Source organism: Pipra filicauda, unplaced genomic scaffold (assembly GCF_003945595.2).
Source record: "Pipra filicauda isolate LSUMZ 115617 unplaced genomic scaffold, ASM394559v2 scaffold37_size4185640_pilon, whole genome shotgun sequence".
NCBI lineage: Eukaryota > Metazoa > Chordata > Aves > Passeriformes > Pipridae > Pipra > Pipra filicauda.
In genome coordinates this window covers 2,216,297-2,235,703 of record NW_024104509.1, presented here as the reverse complement: position 1 = coordinate 2,235,703, position 19,407 = coordinate 2,216,297, and the positions used below count along the sequence as shown (strand labels likewise).

The window sequence follows — 19,407 nt, the reverse complement described above, 5'->3', positions numbered from 1 at the left end:
TCCACATTTCCCTATCTGGTTCCACATTTTCTTCTACTTCCTTATTCTGAAATTACACCTACCTATTCACTACGACCACAGACAGCAATGTTTGTAGGAACCCACTTTTCCACCTGTGTACAAAAGCTGGAAAGAATATGTGCACATTAAAACACACTAAGACAGTTAAGTAATTGTTGAAAATGACAATAACTTTTATAACAGCCTGAAAAATCCCAGCCGACTTAAAAAAAACGTGTGAAAACTCTTATTGACATTTTCTAGGCACACAAGCCATTTGCTGCATGCCACCACTTTGAATTTTTACTGAATTTTTTGGCATACAGAAAACATGCAAAATTGCATGATATGCAACCATTTGAGCCAAGGACCATGTTTCCTAAAACAAATCTTTCAAAGTACAGAATCACAGAATCACTTTGATACCACGTATCAAGAGACAGAAGTGAAAGCATGCATTATATTTACACTGTAAGACAAGGTCTATAGATAGAAGTAATCTTCATCAGCTGCTCCAGTGAAATCTTAGAGCACACTAGTCTCTCTCCAAGTCAGAAGCAAATTTCAAAATTATAGGGAAAGCTGAACTATGTATGTTTAGGTGATACGATATACAAAACAATTTAGCTACTAGCTATGGATTAGAAAGGATGACAGGGTGAGGGGGAGACGATGGTGAGATGATTGCTTCCCAAGGGAAGCAGACAGGTAATTTGTAGCCTCTGGAATACAAGTATGTCTATGGGGACAAGTATGAAATTATAGCATGTCAAGCAAAACCACTATCAGATTCATGGCTTACAGTATACAGGACAGCCCTGAATTTAATTCCTAGCCTCTTGTGGAGGTGTTTGGTAGATCACCATTAGGGATAAGACTGAAAGATCAGAGGCAAAATGGGTATTTGTACAAGAAAAATGGTTCCCTAGTCCAATGACAACTGGGCTTTTGTCCTTCACCCACAGTTTGTGTGAATAAGCTCTGTAGAGCTTGCTTGTTTTCACTTACACAACTGTCAGGAGAGTATTTGATGCAAGAGATGAAATATCTAATTTTGCAGAAAGTTCATGTATAAAACTTAGGGATTTTTGTACTTCTGCAGAGATGTGTCTTACTACAGAAACTGCAGGGACATGTTTTTTTTCCAAACGTTGTCCTGCAAGCTTTCAAGAATTCTTAACTGACCAGAAGACACTGTTATTTTCAGTCTGCTCAAATACAACTGTAGTATTTTCAAGTCTTGCCCACTAAAACAAAGAAACACAACTGAGAAGCCACAGCAAACCATTGTCAGTATATCTAAAATGGTACCTGACACTTAAGAGTGAATTCTACTTTTCTCCCTATATTTCTTTTTGATACAGTTAACCTCTATAAATGAATTATAAATTGGGGAACTCTATTCTGTTTTTCATTCACTGTTAAAACAACAGCATGTTCTGCTGGAGGAAACCATGCAGAAATCACTTGTTTCTTTGCATGCAAGTGAATTGATTGACAACTTAAATACAGCAGATGCAAGAGAGCACGCTAGGAAATATGCGGCACATGGGCTGAAATAAGCAACATGAATGGAACAATTTTTACTGTTTCATATTTTCAGGAATGAAAGATTTAATAATTTGTCTATGAGAACAAGAGTGGAAACTTGCATTTTAATCACCCATCTGTTAATAGCTTGCTGCATGAGTCACAGCTTATTTCAGCCCCAAGGCTGTAATATGAGGAAAAAAAGAGGTCACTAGCCTCACAGGGACATTGGAGGGGTAGTTTAGAAAACACTTTGTTCTCCTCAGCTCAGTCATGCATCTGAGTACAAGTCTACTTTTAAGTAAATTAATAGCTCCATTTAAGTCAACACCTTCATGTGAAAGTGATGCATTTGCTGCTGCGTTCATCTTAGAGAACCTGAATATGATGGTAGGAAAAAAAAAAACCAAACCGCACAAACTAGCAAAAAACTTAACTACTTCTCATATTGACAATAAGAAGTGGTATCTACAGCTATCTGCAGTCTTGAGAAAAACACAAATCCCATCCAAACAGCCACAGCTTAGGACTTCACTGCAGAAAGTTTTCTGTGTAAATGGTAATACACTTCAGAGAGGTGAAGTCCAGTTCTGGCAATACATTGAATCACTGATGAAATAGAGTTCAGGTCTACAATCGTCCTCCAAAGAGGAGGAAAGTAAGATTTTCAAATTAGAAAAGTTCTCATAAATAGATTATAAGAATTAAGATTATAAGCATATATGACAATACAGAATATAACAGGGAAAGGGGAAAAGAGTGAGATCCCATGTTTAGCTTTGTTCAACAGATACAAGCAAAAATAATCCTCAGTGTACTGACAGAACCACTCAATAATCAGAGGGTTGTCATGTTTAAATTATATTTAAAACAATAATCAGTAGCATAATACGCTCTCTTCCATATCAGCATGTGCATTTCCTTCTTCTTAGGCAAAGCTGTTAAGTTCTTGTAATTTTTTCTCAGTCCAACTCAACCTTCAGTAAATGATATCTCACCCCTTATTCTGCTTACTTGAGGGACTGTTTTTAACTGTGTATCAACCACAAATAAAACAATGCTGCTTGAAAAGCTGAACTGCTGCAGCTGCACACTCACATTCTTTGAAGTTGCCTTGCATATGTATGAGCCAAGGTAAATGAGTATGCCTTAAAAAATTAAGTAAGAGCTCCAAATCACATCAATGAGAACACAGCTGTGACATCAGCACTTCTTAGCTGTTTGCACTCCCAAAGGATTCTTCATCCCGGTGGTGGATGACTAAGAGAGAGGATATATGACATAGGTCCATACAGTCAGAAGTAGCAGGAAGAATGCAAATGAGTTCATGTCTCTTCCAAGGGAAAAAAAAAAAAGGCTGAGACAGAGAGGTTTCTGAGCCTGACTCAGTACTGTATGCTGTGGACTTCCAAGAATTTACGTAGGTTAAGAGAGCAACAAGGCTGCAGAAAAGTCAGTCTCAGTCAGAGGGCTGGTGGATAAGTAATACTGCCTCAAGTTTAGGAAGTCCTTGAGCAGTAAGCTGTTCGAGGCTGAAAGCAGTAGCATCATTATGTAGTAACACCATTATGTAGTAACCAGATACCTTTTCCTCAGAATTGTCAGACATTTGGCAATTGCCTGGATGGACACTAAGCCTGATACAATGTGGTCACTCTTCTACTATGCTTTAAGATCTCATTTAACTGTCTTCTGCCTTCACTTTTCCAAAATCACCTCTCCTCCTCCAAGGACCAAATCCCTCTCAGCTCAGCCACTGCAACTGTCTGCTGACATTGTCAGCACAAAATACACCTTAACATGACAGCTTACATTAACACGCCAGACTGATACACAGTATCTGAAACTTAAGTACAATTTTCACTTGCTGTAGGAATAGTGACATGCAGTAGAATGGCACAGCACATACCAGCTAAACCCATCAGGGCACAAAGCCTTCAAAGGAAGAGTCTTGTGAAAAGAGTTTCTACCAATAAACTATCAAAGAATAACTTCCAGTATATCTGAATGCCAACATCCTCCACGGTTCTAAGGTACCACAGGAATCACAGAACTATGTGAGTCGAGAGCTTGGTGAAAAACAAACAGTGACTTAACTTACACTGAACCTTACACTGACTTAACATGAAACTTTTGTACAATCTTATAAAATAAAAATATGTTCTATTATTTTCCTTTTATAAAAGTCACAAATGGCATATTTGGGATAGAAGTAAGTCTTCAAAGAGCAAAACAAAGACCTGTAATCCACCATTAAGTACGCCTTCTGCTGAGCTAGTGGCCACATTCTTATTTTGGCTTATTGTGGTAAATTCCATTCTAGGAAACTCCAAGAAATTTGCACCCAGCCATTAAGTACTGCAACATCCTGCCAGGTACAGCTGGTCATCTTGCAGAACTGCACTACTCTTTTTTTCACATTCCCCTTCTTTAATCCCATGCACCAAAAAGATAGAAGAGCTGCTGATAGGTTCTCTTGCATTAAACTACTTCACACCAAAGGAATAAAATCTGTTCTAAAGTATGCATTCTTTAATGCCTTCAGTATTTCATTTCAATATTGGCAAACACCTGACTTTTCTTCCTCACATCTTTTATAAAGGTATAGAGTTTTCTACTCTTTCTCCATTTTCTTTCTCAGTTTTACTATTCCAAGAAAATATTTCAGTGGATTTCTACACCCATATCTACAAACAATTGCCAAAAATACCTCCATTAAATCAGTAGTGAAATCCCTTCTAGTAAAAATAAGCTGAGAATGAATCAAGTCTAAAAATCATGATTTAAATCAAGAAACTCCAATTTACAATACAGATTTTAATCATGTTTTGATGCACACGTTAGATGATTCTACAAAACTGTCTTAGTAATGCTAAGCATGAACTTTATTTATACGGTTAAGACTACACTCTTATAATTTTTTAATATACAGAAAGAGAGATTTACCAGATTTGTCTGAGGTTTTTAAATCGTTCGTTCAAGCACACAGGTGAAGAACAGTGTCGCTGCAAGCACTGTGGGACAAGTTTCCTTGAAGACATGCATGACGTGGCCCATCAGCCAAGAAGCTCCTTTAGCTGTGGGACAGGGGTGTAGCCGTACAGCTGTATAGGCTGCAGCATTAGCCCCCATCAAACAACGGGGACCAAGTTCCTTCTCCTCCCCACATGCCCGCAGCTCATGTACAAGGCAAAATGAAGAGGAGATGGAGCTCCAGAGTGTGGTCAGAGCCATCTCACAGGTAAAGAAGGAAAGGGTTACCTTCTACTCAACAGGTAAGAAAGACATAATTGAGTCACCAAGTAAGGTCCCTGGTATTTCTAATGTCCATCTTTTTTTCCTCACATGGAGAAAAAATAATGACCTGCAGAACACTGCTCATTTTCTGCAAAAAAGACTTCCATGGCGAGAAGCTGAACTGACTAACCTCAAAACACACAGAAGAAAGCATGCTAAAACTGTTTAATAGAATTTTTCTGAAATATGACAGACATACAATAAAGGAAGTTAACGACTGTGCTTTGTATTAAAAGCAAATTAATAAGTTATCTGTAATTAAAGAACATTTCTAGTCCAGACTGTCCAAGGCATGCAGGCATTTATTTGCATCTTTGGTGATAAGAATATTGTTTTGAAGTATTTAAATCAGACTGAAAAGCACCTGTCCCACTGCACTCTCTCATTACACAAGGAAATAAAACCTCCTTTTAAGTACAAGCTACTCAAACATGTATCAACTCAAATTTAAAAAAAAAAAAAAGCTGTAAAATAACCAAGGTAGTCCCCCAGCTTGTGCTCTACCTATCTTTATACTTACGCCTTAGAGGAAAAACAACCTTTTTGTACCCCAGCTCCATCCCCTGATATGTCAACTTGGAAGAAATGTGAGCTGTGTCACCAAAAGGTAACTCTTCCAGCCATAGGACCTGTTACAGATAGCAACCCTTTAATGGATTTCACAGAGCTTTCTGAAAACAATGGCTTTTCCACACAGGGGTCACCATCTTCTACTAGTTAGTGTCTCCACCAACCAGTGACAAGTCTGATGAACTGGCTAAAAGTTTCCAGCCAACCCTCATCACCATTTTTCCCACAAAATACTGTGGGGGTGAAAGTGATAATATTCATAATTAAAAAACCCTACAGTCTGCCATTGAAAAACACCTATCCACATCTCAAAATAGCACACTCCCCAGCTACTGTTCAGATCATATGCTGAATTTTAGAAGACACTCATTTAGCATGGACCTCACAACACCCCTTGTCTTTGTCCTCTTCCCCCCCACACTCACTTTTTTCTCCTCAAATTTGATGATGGGGGCATTATGAGTGCTTTACATAAAACCATTACTCCTCTGGACACTTTGTCTAGCTCAAAGTCCCTGGTATACAGACTTTGTATGTATTAGCAGGGAGAGCGCAGGAGGCGCAGGCACAACAAACTTGATCAGGCAGATTTTACATCTGCACAGGCAGTGCATAGTATCTATGCAGACAAAGCATGTTGAAGAGCTACAGACTCCTAAGAACAAAGATGAACATCCCTTCCTCCCTACTGCTACCCATAGGCCATTTCCCATCATTTCACATTTTTTCTGTGATTCATTAAAACTTGACTAATGTCACACAAAAATACGAAGTACTGCTTTATCTTCATTTATCTTCATTTAGTCTTTGTCAAGGCCCAGGTGCTATTTTCTTTTTATAACTACTCAGAAATTTAAAATCTCTCCCCTTTTAAAGAATCCGTGCCGCTACTTCACATGTAAAGCACAAACAAGGACAGCATCTTCAGCACACAGCTCTCACCTAAGCTGTGATGTAGCAAAACCGCGGGGCGTTCATCACCGCACACCCTCTTTTCTTGGAAGGGCTGAGATGATGTACAACTCCCACTGTTTCTTCCGTGCCTCTGGGCAAGTAAAGCAGACACTAGTTATTAGTCACCAGGAAGGCACTCCACGATAACCCGATTATTCGGGGATACCTACCAAGTCCCAGCGCAGTCCCTGCCGCGATGCTGATTTGAGCCCAGCTGCTTCCCACTGCGATTCCAGCAGCATCCCACCGGGCGCGCCAACAAAGCCGCGGCCCAGCCAGCGCGGCCCCGCCGCACCTGCCGAGCACCCGCGGAGGAGTCGCGGGGCCCACACCTGCTGGGCACAGGCCAAACGCCCCGGAGGCTCCCCCGGGCGGCCGCTGCCCGGCTTTCCCCGCCCCGCCACCGCCTACTGCTGCAGCTGCCCCCGCTCCGTCCTTCCCTCCCTTTGCTCTCCACTCTTTCCTTCCCTCCCCTCCCGCCGGCCCCGGGAACAAAAGAGGCCACTGCGGCAGAGCCCCGCCGGCAGGCGCGGCAGCCCAGCCCGGCCCGCACTCCGGCGGCCCGCCCGACCCGGCAGGCCCGGCCCGTCTCGACGCTGACGCCGACCCGGCCGGACCGGGCGCGATCTCACCTGGGCCCGGCGCTGGCGCGCTCAGGGCGGCGGCATGGCGCTCCCCGCCCGGGACACGGCGGGAGGCCGCCGACTGCTCGCCAAGTCCCGCCGCTCCCCGCCCCGGCTGCCGCCCTTACGCAATTGGCAGCGACCGGAACCCCCGCGGGGAGTCCCAGCTCCCGGCCCCGAGCAGCGGCGGCTGCGCCCCGCAGCCCCGCCCCCCGCGCTCCCACCGCCCCCGCGCCGGGGGCGGAGCGGGGCCGCCCTCACCGCCCTCACCGCCCACCCCCCCCTCGCACCGCCGGGGCCGCCCGGCGGTGGCTCCGCTCCGCGCTCCGCCGAGCACAGTGACTCCCGCCCCGGCTGGAGGGGTCTCCGGCGGGACTGCATCCCCCCGGCCCGGCCGAGGAACTTCCCGGCGGGACTGCATCCCCCCGGCCCGCCCGCCCGCCCGCCTCCTGCAGCACCCGGGGCTAGGGGGGCAAAGAAGAGGCGGAGGGGTACTTTGCACCCCTACCCTGACCTACGGGTCTCCTCCGGGCTGGGTGGAGAGAAGCTGATTTACAACTAAAATATCAGAGGCAGCGGTATATGCCCATGTCCGAGTTTTAAAAATAAATTAAAGAAAAAAGTCCGCAGTATAAGCGCGCAGGTAGTGCCGGGGCGCTGTGAAAGGTCCACCGGGTGCAAAAGCAGGTGAAGAAGCGGGAGGCATCGGGGAGAGGCACAGTGCGCTGCCCTCGTAGAGGCAACGGGGCGGGGGGGGGATGGAGAGATGAAGCGCATCGGAGGCGACAGTAGCAGAGGGCAGAGGCACGGGGCAGCTGTCGGTACACGCGCGCTGAACGAGCTGACCGGGGAGAGCGAACAAAGTTACTTACAGCAGTCGTAGTCCGGGCAGTCTTATCTGGGGAAAGAGATGACTGGAAAATCTGATTCCAACGCGCCTTTTTTTTTTTTTTATTATTTTTTTTTTTTTATTTTTGGTGTCTGATTTGAAACAAAATCAAACTAAACCCCAAAATGTACTGAATTTCAAGGAACCTGTTCCTGTAGCTGTTACTCACCAAAGAGCATCAATTGGTTTAGAAATTACGAGGGATTGTGAAGCTCCAGGACTTGCCTTTGCTGAGGACCCGGAGCCCCAGGGCACCTCAGCCTCCCAGGCTGTCAGCTTTGATGTAGATCTGACATTGGGCTTGTCTTAAGCTTCAGACCTCCCACCGTTTCCTGTGCAACGAGGTTGGGTCAAACTCATTATAAATCGGAAAAAAAAAATAATTAAAACCGCCGTGATCTGATTCGAGACGCTCCAGTGAAATACGTCGGGAAATAGCCAACGTTTGCCAACATAATTATTTCCTTGGGAAAATTCAGACAGGTGGTAACAAAGTGGTAATTGGGTTATATGTCTATGAACAATGCACTACGTAACTTTGGTTCCAGCGATTTCCCCTTTGTTTACCAGCAAGCACAGCCCGCGCGTGCTTGCAGTACATGGTGACATCTAGCGCCTAAATAATAGACTGCAAATCAGCTGAATTAGTCTGAAATCTTGGAGATCAAACTCGGACCCATTGCTTGCAATATTTCACCAGAACTGCGGGGTTCGGGGTGGTATCACTGCAAACCACGACACCGCGGAACACCAGCTGCCGTGCGCAGGGACCGCAGGGGAATGAGCAGCTGCACCACCTCAGGTGGGGACTGTGCCTGCAGCTCTGCTGCACAGTTTGGGCTTCAGGCCGTGGCTTTCAGGACTGAGATTTACGGTAATATTTTATTCAATACAGAGATTTTTCTGTATAGACACAAAAGGGATTGAGACAGTTCTTAACTTGCTCTTCTCACTAAACTACAGTGAGGAAAGCCTTTAGGTGCATGAATAAGACGTTTTCATCTTCACTTTGATCATGTCTCTGTGTTTCTATTCCTTCTTTGTTAGCTTAATTTTGTTTCAGTTCCCAGGAGCACAATCATTCTAACAGGTGTGATTGTAAAACTTTGCCTCTTTTGGACAAACACACGTGCAAACTAAATATTTACATTTGCAATTACTTTGGCTCGCATTAAATTGAAGGGTTGTTTGTCTTTTATCAGCATGGCACTGATGACTAAAATAGACATCCATTTGACACAAGTAATATTATGTATGTCCATGAAGTGGACACTGAAGATTCAGTTCTCTATTTGCATGGGCAAACTGTATTTGTGTGCTATGAAATTCTAGCAAATAAGTAGTAGCTGTACTGGTTTTAGGAGGTGTCTCACCTTCTGAAGGTTGGGGTTTTTTTAATATCAAAACGCCCTTTCAATTATCCTTCATCATATAATCCTGCACAAAAAATAATTCTGAATTATTCCTAAGGAATGCCAATTGTAATACAATTTTGATGCAATTTAATTTGTGGTAATCCCTGTACTCCACGAATTACTGAGGATCAAGCTTTTCCTCTTCTTTAAGAAATTATTTTCACTTAATGCAGTACTTCCACCAAAGATGTCCTTCTGGTGATTTTAGCAGAAGGATATATTTCCAGATCTCATTAAATAATAGAACAAGACTCTACAAATGCGTTATTTCTCAAACGATTTTGTTACACAAAGCGCTGCTTATCCACTGGAAAGACAGAGAACAGAGAGTATTTACTTTTCTATATACTTGTACACAGAATGAAGAAACACAGACTGCTGATCAACATTCCCAGCCAGAATCCTGAAAAAAGCTCATTTCAGTGATATCTGTGTAGATGTTTTGCTAGTACTACTATATAGGAACATAAAGTAGAATCACTTCTACATACTTTAAGTAGTCTGAAGCTAAATATATTGCATTATATATGTATGCATGTATGCATGTGTATATGAGTGCTCATATGTGTGTAAATATTTTAGGCAACCCACACAACACATACTTGTCAGTCTTAGGCAATTCACAAATTTCTGTCATCCATAAAATCACTAGATCATAGAATCATAGAATCATTAAGCTTGGAAAATACCTTCAAGAGCATCAAGTCCAGCCATCAGCCTAGCATCATCACAATGTTCACCACTAAACTAAGTCCTCAAGTGCCATATCCACAGGTCTTTTGAACACTTCCAAGGATGGTGACTCTACCATTTCCTTGGACAATATGTTTCAGTACTTTAAACCCTTTATGTGAAGAAAAAAAAAAAAATTCCAAATGTTTAATCCAAGCCTCCCTGATGCAACTTGATGCTATTTCCTCTCATCCTGTCCTTTTTTACCTGGGAGAAGATTAAGACTCCCTCCTTCACTACAACCTCTTTTCAGGTAATTCCAGAATGGAATTAACACTGAGCACTTGTAATTTTTTCAAGTGATGGATGCATTTGAATAAAACAATCCCTAAACCCTGTAAGTATACAAAAGATCAGACTGAGATTACCTGAGTATTTGAAATCTCTGTATTAAACCCCAATGTTGCACTAAAGCTTTAGTGCAGCTCCATCTGGTATGACTTCTTTCGTCATACTGCTTTGAGTTTCAGCAGATAAAACTTTGGGCAAGCGTATAAACCAAAGTTTTAAAATGGCCAAAGATAGACTTGAAAGAGATTATTGATGGCATCACTATGGTGTAATGATTTCAAAATAAGAGAGAAGGAAGCCAGCTTTTGTCATTTTGAAAAGAAACAGATGGGGGAGCAGTGGTAAGTATATCCAATTACTAGTTAAAATTATATCCTAATCTCTGAATTCCCATCAAGATCCTTGTGATTTAGAAAATATTGCCACTGGTCTATTGAGACAGGACAGCAAATGTACATATTTCTTTCCTTACTTAAGCCTTTCTGGCATATGTCCCAGGCACTCTGTGGTAATACCTTTTCCATGTAGTAGCTGTGTTTTAAATTATCATACAAAACACATGGAATTTTAATTAACTTCCTAGGAGTTTAACACATCGTGTCACCAAAAAAAAAGTTATATTCATGAAATAATACAAAAGCCACTTAGGCTGAAGGAAGGTTTACTCTTGGTAAAAGCCTGTTCTTACTTTGACATATTGTGCTTCAACCAAAGTTAACAGCAGGTAACAAAACATAACAATAGTTTAAGGGAGAAGATGGGAGTTTAAAATGCATATTGTGGGCATGTAGAGGTAATTTGTAACCAGGTTTTAGTAGGGAATAGTTTCAGTGTACCATCTTCTCTTGCCCACTGAACAATCATGCCTTTTTCTTACTTTACGTCAAAACAAACCCATATACAACTCATTTACTTTTTGCATGTTTACAAAAAAGTGTGACCTATTTCTGAGTTCTGCCTAAATTTCTACCTGCCCTACTCCTCCTTCACTTTGGCTGTTATCAAAAATTTTACAATGGAGAAATACATCAGAATTTCAAGATCCTAGGTCATATAAAGATGAGAAACTGTTGAAACCCCAAAACTGATACATTTTTAGTGGCTTTTAGATCTCCTCCTCTGTAATCAGACTCTGACAGTGAATGAGCAAAATAATTAAAAAACTTCTGCTGATGGTGGGAGTATAGGCTGTGTTGAAAGGTGAAAGGAGAATTAGTAAACTGGATTTTTAAAAGAATAGTTGAAAATAAGTATAAAGAGCAAATAAGAACGAGGGGTAGGGAAGCAGATATACATAGATATACATGAAAGGGAGTACATCATTGAGACAACAAGAAAAAAGAAGAAAAAGAAACCAACAAAACCACAAAGCAGATATGGGTACAAGGAAGCTGTATTTTGTCTTTTACACTTCTAAAGTGCAGTTTTATGAAAGACAAAATGCAAGAAATCCATATTGCATTAGTTTTAAATACCAAATCAATCCATTCACTCACATTAAGAAATATAGATACTACTTTCTCATTGTGTTTACATTTTAGTTCACTGTTATTAAAAACGTGATTGTGACTGTCTTCTGTATTTAAACACTTTTTCCTTGGGAAGGCTTCTTGAGACAGGTGTCACTTCAATATTTATTTTAATGTGAATTGGGTTGACATTTATGTCAATTTTACGAGCTAAGTGTAACAGCAAATTTGACTTGCATTTAAAGTAAATATTGATGGAAACTGATTGCTAAATGAGTTATCAGAAACCTAATCAAGGACTACTGGGTCTAGTTGCTTGTTTGGTCAAGAAACATAAACAATATCTAGCCAGATACAGTGTTAGGCTAGTCAGACCAATGCATCTGCCAGAAATTTTCGATTATGAGACACTCCACAATCCATAATGCAGACTAAAAATTGTTAAATGCATAATTTCCTACAAATTGCCTGCTAGGCTTTACTTGAGATTGTTTGAAATATCTATGATAATTTCTGTTTCATCTCATTGCTTCTAAATTAGGCACATAATATTTCCATGTGGTAAATTTATGTCCTGATTTTTTTGCTTTGTTTTTATCTTAATAGAGAATGATTTTGGTTAAAACTTTGTGAGTTTTACAGGAAGAACAGAGCATAAACCACAGATTTCTGAACTGCATTCACATTAGCAGATACGTACTAGTAAGCCCGATACATGACAAAATTGAGTTCTTTTAATCTTAGAGAAAGACAGACAGTCTGAATTTCACTGTAGAGAAATGCATTTTAAGTGCTTTGCTTTTATGGTTATTTATTATGTATCTGATTGCAGAGAAAATATAAATATTTTCATAAGGATAAATGCTCAGTAATATTACATATTTAAAAAGCAGTAACACCTTTGGAAAAAGAACCAAGCTATAATGCTTCTAAATTGTTGCCAAAAACAGATATAGAAAGTGCTGAAAGCCTGTGTGCTGGTACCTCGATTCCTCCAAAAAGAAACATATGCAAGTAGGAATACCTTTTGTGTATTTGAAAATATAACAGGCCAACTGCAGCTTTAGGACATCAAGGAAACATTAATTTCCATAGCACTAAAACCAAGTTCAAAATGGAACTTTCCATCAAACATAGTAAGGCACATTTCTTTCACAAGGTAACTGGCTAATGCAAATCTTTGGGCAAAGCTTTGGGTTCTCAATTCTGATACACATCCAAAGCATAGTCCTCAAAATTTTACTCTTTTATAAAAAATTCTCTTAAATACAGCAGAAACACATTTGACACATTTAAGTAATACTGTAGAATAAAGCAGTTATGCTTACGTTGTTTTGTAGCAGAGCAATCACGTGCATGTAAAATCAGAGGGGTTTGCTTGCTGACTGACCCTTTTTCAGTCAGACAAATGTCTGACTGAAGCTTTTTCCTTTTGGGAAAGAACAAATGCAAAGAGTTATCATGATTACAGGAAAAGTTATCTGTTGGGTCCCTTGCATAGCATATCATCCTGACCTTTTGGATTTTTTTACAAAAAAGCAGGAATTGAAATGTCTCATATGAATGACAGCTAAATGTAAAAACAAGAAGTATTTGTTTGCTCAACAGATTTTAATCCTTTGATTCTCTGAGAAGCATTTGCAGTCCTGCAGAACATGCATCACCTTAAACAACTGGAAGTTCAGGTTGAGATACTCAATTATCCTAAAAATCAGGCTACTTTTTCAAAGTCGGCTCCTAAAATGCAAGCTTGAGGTAAAAGCACCATGATCATTACTGCTTTTGCAGATCATTTCTTTAGAAAAAAACATAAAATGATATTAAAATATAGAACAGAGGTTCATCTAGAAAAGTAGACTCTTTCCAGGAGTAGCTGATGACATTATAAGAGCATATAAAACAAAGGTTGAGGAAATATACAACAACACTTACTCATGTCATAAGATATCCTATAGTTCTTACCTTGAAAGAAATAGTTACTCCTTATTCACCTTTTCCAGGACACTCCACATGTACTTCTGTGCTCATCTTCTCTTGAGATAGTAATAAATGTATCAACAGAATATATTTCTTTGTCCCTTACATGGAAGCTGTTTCATATCTCACCATTTATTGTTCTTTTGCCAATTTTGCTGCCCTTTTGTTTAAGGAAGACAGAAAGAACTGCAGTATGCTCTAGAACATAGGCACCATGGATTAAAAAAACTACTTTCTTTTTATTCTCCTTTCTCCCTAAATCATCTCTGAAGCCTTTTTGCTTTGTTGGTCACTACTGAATATCAAGCTGATGTTTTCTTATTAGTATTCATTGCAATGTCAAGATGTAATTTCTGAACAGTAACTGTTTGGAGCCTGTACTTTTTGTACCTAAATTTTACTTTAGATTTCCCAACAACCTGTAAGTACTATAGGCTATCAAAATCACATCAGTGAGTTTTTAAGGAGCTGCCCTTCAGATTGTTCATGTTCTCTTCTGAACAGCATGTTCCTGTTCTGTGTCAATTACAAAATAGGAACAATGCAAAAACAATAACCTTTGCAATACACTACCCCTTTGAAGAAAATAGACCATCACTTCCCTCTTGTCTCCTTGAACACTGTAATTTAATTTTAGATAAACAATGAGGGGGAAAAAAAACCAAGAAAAAATACCTAATAAAGTATATAATGTGCTGAAGGCAAGACAGTGTTCTCAGTGCAAGCTTGCCATGCTTTATACACCTAAGGCTACTCGGTCACACAAGTTTTTTTCTGCTAACCTCTTAATATTCCTTTAAGTTCACTTGCTACCAGCCTTGCTTTTTTGTTCCACTCCCTTATCCTCTTGCCTATTTTATTGCAGTAGAATCATATTTACTAGGCAAGGCAGAGGTACAAGTTGGGCTGACACCAACATTTTATAGTTAAGTCCTACCTCCGCAAAATTCCATGGAACAAGCTGCACGGACAAGAGGACATAGGAAGAAAAAGCAAGTGAAAAAAAAAAGACTACAGCTAGAAACATACTTCATGTTTGTACATAACGCATCCAAAACTCAGGCAGCAAAGATTTCTTAGACACTGTTTTCTCAGTGAAACTTCAAGCTGAGCATGGCGAAAGTGTAATATCTGTCCAAGCAATTTTCTCCATTTCTGAATTAGACATAGCACAAACTTTATTGCACGGACTTTATAGACAGGCTCATAGACTCATAGCACAGAGGTGAAAAACTTAGCTGTAGATGAAGTCAGATCCTGGGAAAAAACAATGCTACAGTTGGAGGGGCCTACAAGAAAAACCTCACAACCAAACCTTCAGAGAATCAGAAGTAATGAGTGCACAGAAAAGGTCTTGCTGGGTTTATTTATCTCAGAGCCTGTTTACAAGACTTATTTGGAGAATATTTTGCATAAAACATGGTGTTTCCTACCATCAATTTACACTGTTTACAGTCATAAGGAATCATCGACAGTGCTGAGCTAATACAATCAGTAGGCCTTCTCATGGGTCCAGACTGAAATTTGGGCAAGGCCTAAGCAATACAGCAGCTTCTCATTGGCCTCTACTGCAGGGGTGCGCTTCACGCAAGCTTTGGAATAAACCTCCACCGCTACATGCACCAGATTCATGCTCCAATCCTAAGGAATTAAGAAAGGAGACAAGAGTTGAACTTAGTAAACAAAAACTTCAATGTGTATGATGACAGCTACTCATACTTTCAGAAAATTTTTTGAGGAGGACTGGTCAGAACAAAAATGTGTATGAAACTGGGAAAATTTGTGTCCTCTCCTTGAAGTACTCAGCAATTGGATATAAACCCTTAGACATTCAGAGTCCGGCTAACAAAAAAGACAAAGAGTGGGATACAGTTGTTTCCCAAAGGTATGGATGCTTTGAGTCAAATCTTCAGCTATGCACAAAGGGTTATCACAAAGTTATAGAGATTAACAGGGTATTTGTTTTTTTTACTTCATTTGTTATCTTATTCTTTTGACATTAATATTTCAAATCATACACTTTTCAAGAGATAAAAATCAAATCATATAGGTAAATTATTGCATCAGGAGAAGTGAGGATATGTGAGAGAAACAGACCTAAAGACATCAGGTCCGTGCAGAAGGAGGGGCAGGAGGTGCTCCCGGTGCTGGGGCAGAGATTCCTCTGCAGCCCTTGGTGAAGATTATGGTGATGAAGTTGTGCCCCTGCAGCCCATGGAGGTCCACAGGGGAGCTGAGATCCACCTGCAGCCCCTGGAAGATCCCACACTGGAGGAAGTGGATGCCTGAAGGAAGCTGTAACTCAAGGGGAAATCCATGCTGGAGCAGGCTCCAACCTCCTCCCCAGTGCAAAACATTAACTTGATGTAGAGATAATGAATAAAAATCAGACACAAATGGACACAAATATCTTTGAATACTGTTTTTTCAGATCTCTTCTCAGATCTCTTCTAAGAGCATAGTGCTGAATTTGAAGCAGTACTACCTGACCATCTGTACTGTATAACAAATACTCAGGACTATGTTGCTAGATACAAATCTAAAGGGTTATTCAGTAGTAATGACCTCTTTTTTAAAAAAATGTACAGCTTTAATTGGTCTCCAAAGTTTAAGCTTTTGTTTACCATTCATCTCTCATCCCTCAAAAAAGGAATCCTATTTTATCTGATGTATTTACAATTCAGTGTCTAAGTTTCTTGTGAGATACTATACAAATATATTCAAACAGTCTTCATATCTGCCTTAGAGCCTGCAGCTCTACAATTAAGTTTCAAAATATGCTTATCTATTTAAGAACAGAGATTGCTGACTGGTACAATAAAAGACATGAGATGTCAATGGCTCCCATATGTCTCATGGGTTCTAATCCTGAAACTCAGTAATCACATTTTAAAAGGAAATATTAGTAATCACTTTACTTCTGATTGGGAAAAAAAAAAAAAAGAGGTTAGTGTGGCTGATAATTCCTCATCACTATTGATTAGTGCCATATTCCAATCCAAACATGGATTGGAACACATACTTACCTGCTATTTGGAATTGCCTGCCAGGAGAATGAAGTTTAATCCTCTCTTTAAAAGAATTTCATTTTCATCCTGGTACACATGACATCCTTTTCACTAGCCATATTTTCAAATGTTCCCTCAACGAGGAAGGCAGACAGCTACAAGCTTTATCTTTCTTATTTTGTGAATAAAATGCTGATTTTTTCATATACGGCTGACAACAACTGAAACTTCACAGGAGGCCTGCTCCTTTCTTCAGACTGCTCTTGATCTGGAACTCAAGTTAGAGAAGCATTTAAGATCTGAATAGAACTGTCAAGTGATTGTCATTTTTCTTTCTCTTGGATGTGAACATGGCCAAGGAACAAGAGAGCCCTGGAAAAGATGATTCCTAGACTTTGCACAGGAACTGGAAGGAACAGAAGCTTAGGACAAAGTTCTCTATGTCTTAAAGCTCTTCTAAACATTTGAATAATGCTAGCAATGAATAAGCTGCATCTTATCGGGCAAATCTAAAGCATGTGACTGATACATTTGATGTCTGGCTGACACTCAGCAACACATCTAATCTTTCAGTAGCAGAACTGAAATCTCGTCCAGATTACAAATGGGTTAAACTCAGAGAAGGTGTGAATTAGAGGTCAAGCCTGTAATCTCCCATGTCACATACATCAAGGTACCCATTGGTTATGACCTCAGGCACCTGTCCTTGACAGCCACAAGCCCCAGCATGCGGAATCTCAAAACTGGTCCTGCAAGTAAGCAGCACATAAGGCTATGTGGAAACTCAAGCACATGTAGTATTGTCAGCTCCTATGCCTCCTTCATTAGCTTGAAGTTTAATTATGTTTGCCTTACAGTCTCTAGACTCTCTTATTCTCTCTAGAATGTTATGGTTACACTAGAATCTAAGCTTTCTTTTTAAAATGAAGTACTTTAGCTTCTGTTTTGAAGATGGAGTTTGGCAATATAACTTGTGTGCCCATTTCAGGTTCAAAACACAGGAGGTAAAACAAAAGGCCCACGCCTGGGTTAGTTTTTGTTGTGGGAGGGGAATAAACTCAAGAATTTTTGTGGTCCAACATACGTTTCAATATATTGGATTAGTATATTAAAGAATTCACTAATCTTCCTTGTTGAAAAAACTCATAAACATCCTCTTAGAAACAGATTTCGTACAAAACTTTACAGAACGCATTCTATTTAGAACTGAATTCCAAACATGCTATCTATAAACAGCTCTATAGAAAACTTTATTTTTTAAGTTTATCTCATTGGTAATATAATTTCTAGTTCACAATGCAGTATGGTCTTCCCATGATTCTGCCAGTACTGTCTCACAAACAGTAGAGCCATTAAGTACTACTTAAAGGGTAGCAGAGACCTAACAGGACACAGACCCTTTTATCTTTGAGTCAACTTCAACAAGTAGTCCAGGAGATGAAAGGAATGATTGATCTGTGTTTATGAAGTGAGTTAAAAAAAAAGTACAGAGGAGTTGCCTGATGCCACCATGGGGAAGCATACTGAAGGCAAGCAATCTTCTCAGTCCAATTCTACCCAAACTGATGTCTGTTTTGTAACAATTACTGTCCTTTCTGATACTCTTAGCAGAAAGGTCAAGATCAGGAAGATTAAACACATCTTTTTGGGATCTACTTGTTCTGGTCCTCAAGTCACTAACATGGACAGTCAATACCATTGATGGACTCCTACAAAAAACATGTAAAATTACAAGGAAGTCAGAAAAAAACCCCAAACACTAAAATCCAAGTACATATTTGAAATTTAAATAAATTCATCTAAAGGGTTTAATATAATTTGACAGTTTTTGTGCTGTCATGAATTCCTGTGCATCTAGAGCATTCAAACCCAGAGCCTTTTCATTGAACTGCAGACTGCATCAGATAATCTGATTCTTCAGGCTAGCATGTTATATGTATTAATGTCTGGTAATTCAGCTATAAATCAGCAGAGGGCATAAAGAAAGTCAGAAAGTTTTCAGTTGTAATCTAATCTGAAAATACGTTTCAATAATCCATTGTTTTAGCATAATTTTTTTCACTATCAAAATTTGCCTTTTTTTACGGCTACAAACTACTGCTTCTAGGCATAAGAAAATTAATTTCATAAACATTAAATATAAATGTTATCAAACAGATATAAAGATATATTCTTTAAATACAAGTCTGTGGTATGTTCTTACAGCTGTTACCTTCCCAAAGCCTTTGTTATGAATTTCCACAGAAAAGCACATAGGAAAATAACAAAACAAAGGCAGGTGTTTGCAGACTTACCCTTCTCAAGAAAGCCCAGTATGATTTATAAATGAAGTTTTGAATGTCACAGTACTGGCTTACAGTACGCACATTTGAAAACTAAGAGTCAGCATATGTAAAAAAAGTTATGCCTGAAGCAGTGAGTCTAATCTTATCTGTGCAGCTGAAAGCATGATTCAATGTTTAATTCAAAGGACTCACACAACTCAATGTACTGATCCTATTTTGATAAGAATCTTAGAAAAAGACAAGAGACTTGATGTCTTTATCAAACAGTTTTAGGTCTACTTTGGCTGTAGCATGATTAGAAACTTCTAAAGTCATGGCCAGTGCCTTCAGTAAATTGCGCATATTTTTTGAAACCGTAATTTTTGTC

At 39.8% G+C, this 19,407-nt stretch overlaps 2 protein-coding genes across 4 annotated transcripts in view; one reads left to right on the top strand and one right to left on the bottom strand.

Annotated features, from left to right (window-relative positions):
- The window catches only part of CEMIP2 (cell migration inducing hyaluronidase 2), a 51,290-nt gene extending 43,176 nt beyond the window's left edge, over positions 1–8,114 (bottom strand). Inside the window, exons 1-2 of one of the 3 annotated variants that reach the window (XM_027752135.2) lie at positions 6,984–7,107; positions 6,340–6,442 (exon numbers count right to left, since the gene is read on the bottom strand). The gene's annotated coding sequence lies outside the window, so the exon portion shown is untranslated. Of the gene's footprint in view, positions 1–6,339; positions 6,443–6,983; positions 7,108–8,032 lie in introns of those variants that run through there. The other 2 variants (XM_039384818.1, XM_027752137.2) reach the window with 2 other exon arrangements.
- Positions 4,736–7,525, top strand: LOC114004284 (vegetative cell wall protein gp1-like). Its single transcript, XM_027752138.1, has 2 exons — positions 4,736–4,805; positions 6,588–7,525. The coding sequence occupies exons 1-2, from the start codon at positions 4,736–4,738 to the stop codon at positions 7,523–7,525; spliced, it is 1,008 nt and encodes a 335-aa protein (XP_027607939.1).
- Positions 8,115–19,407: the final 11,293 nt, after the last annotated feature.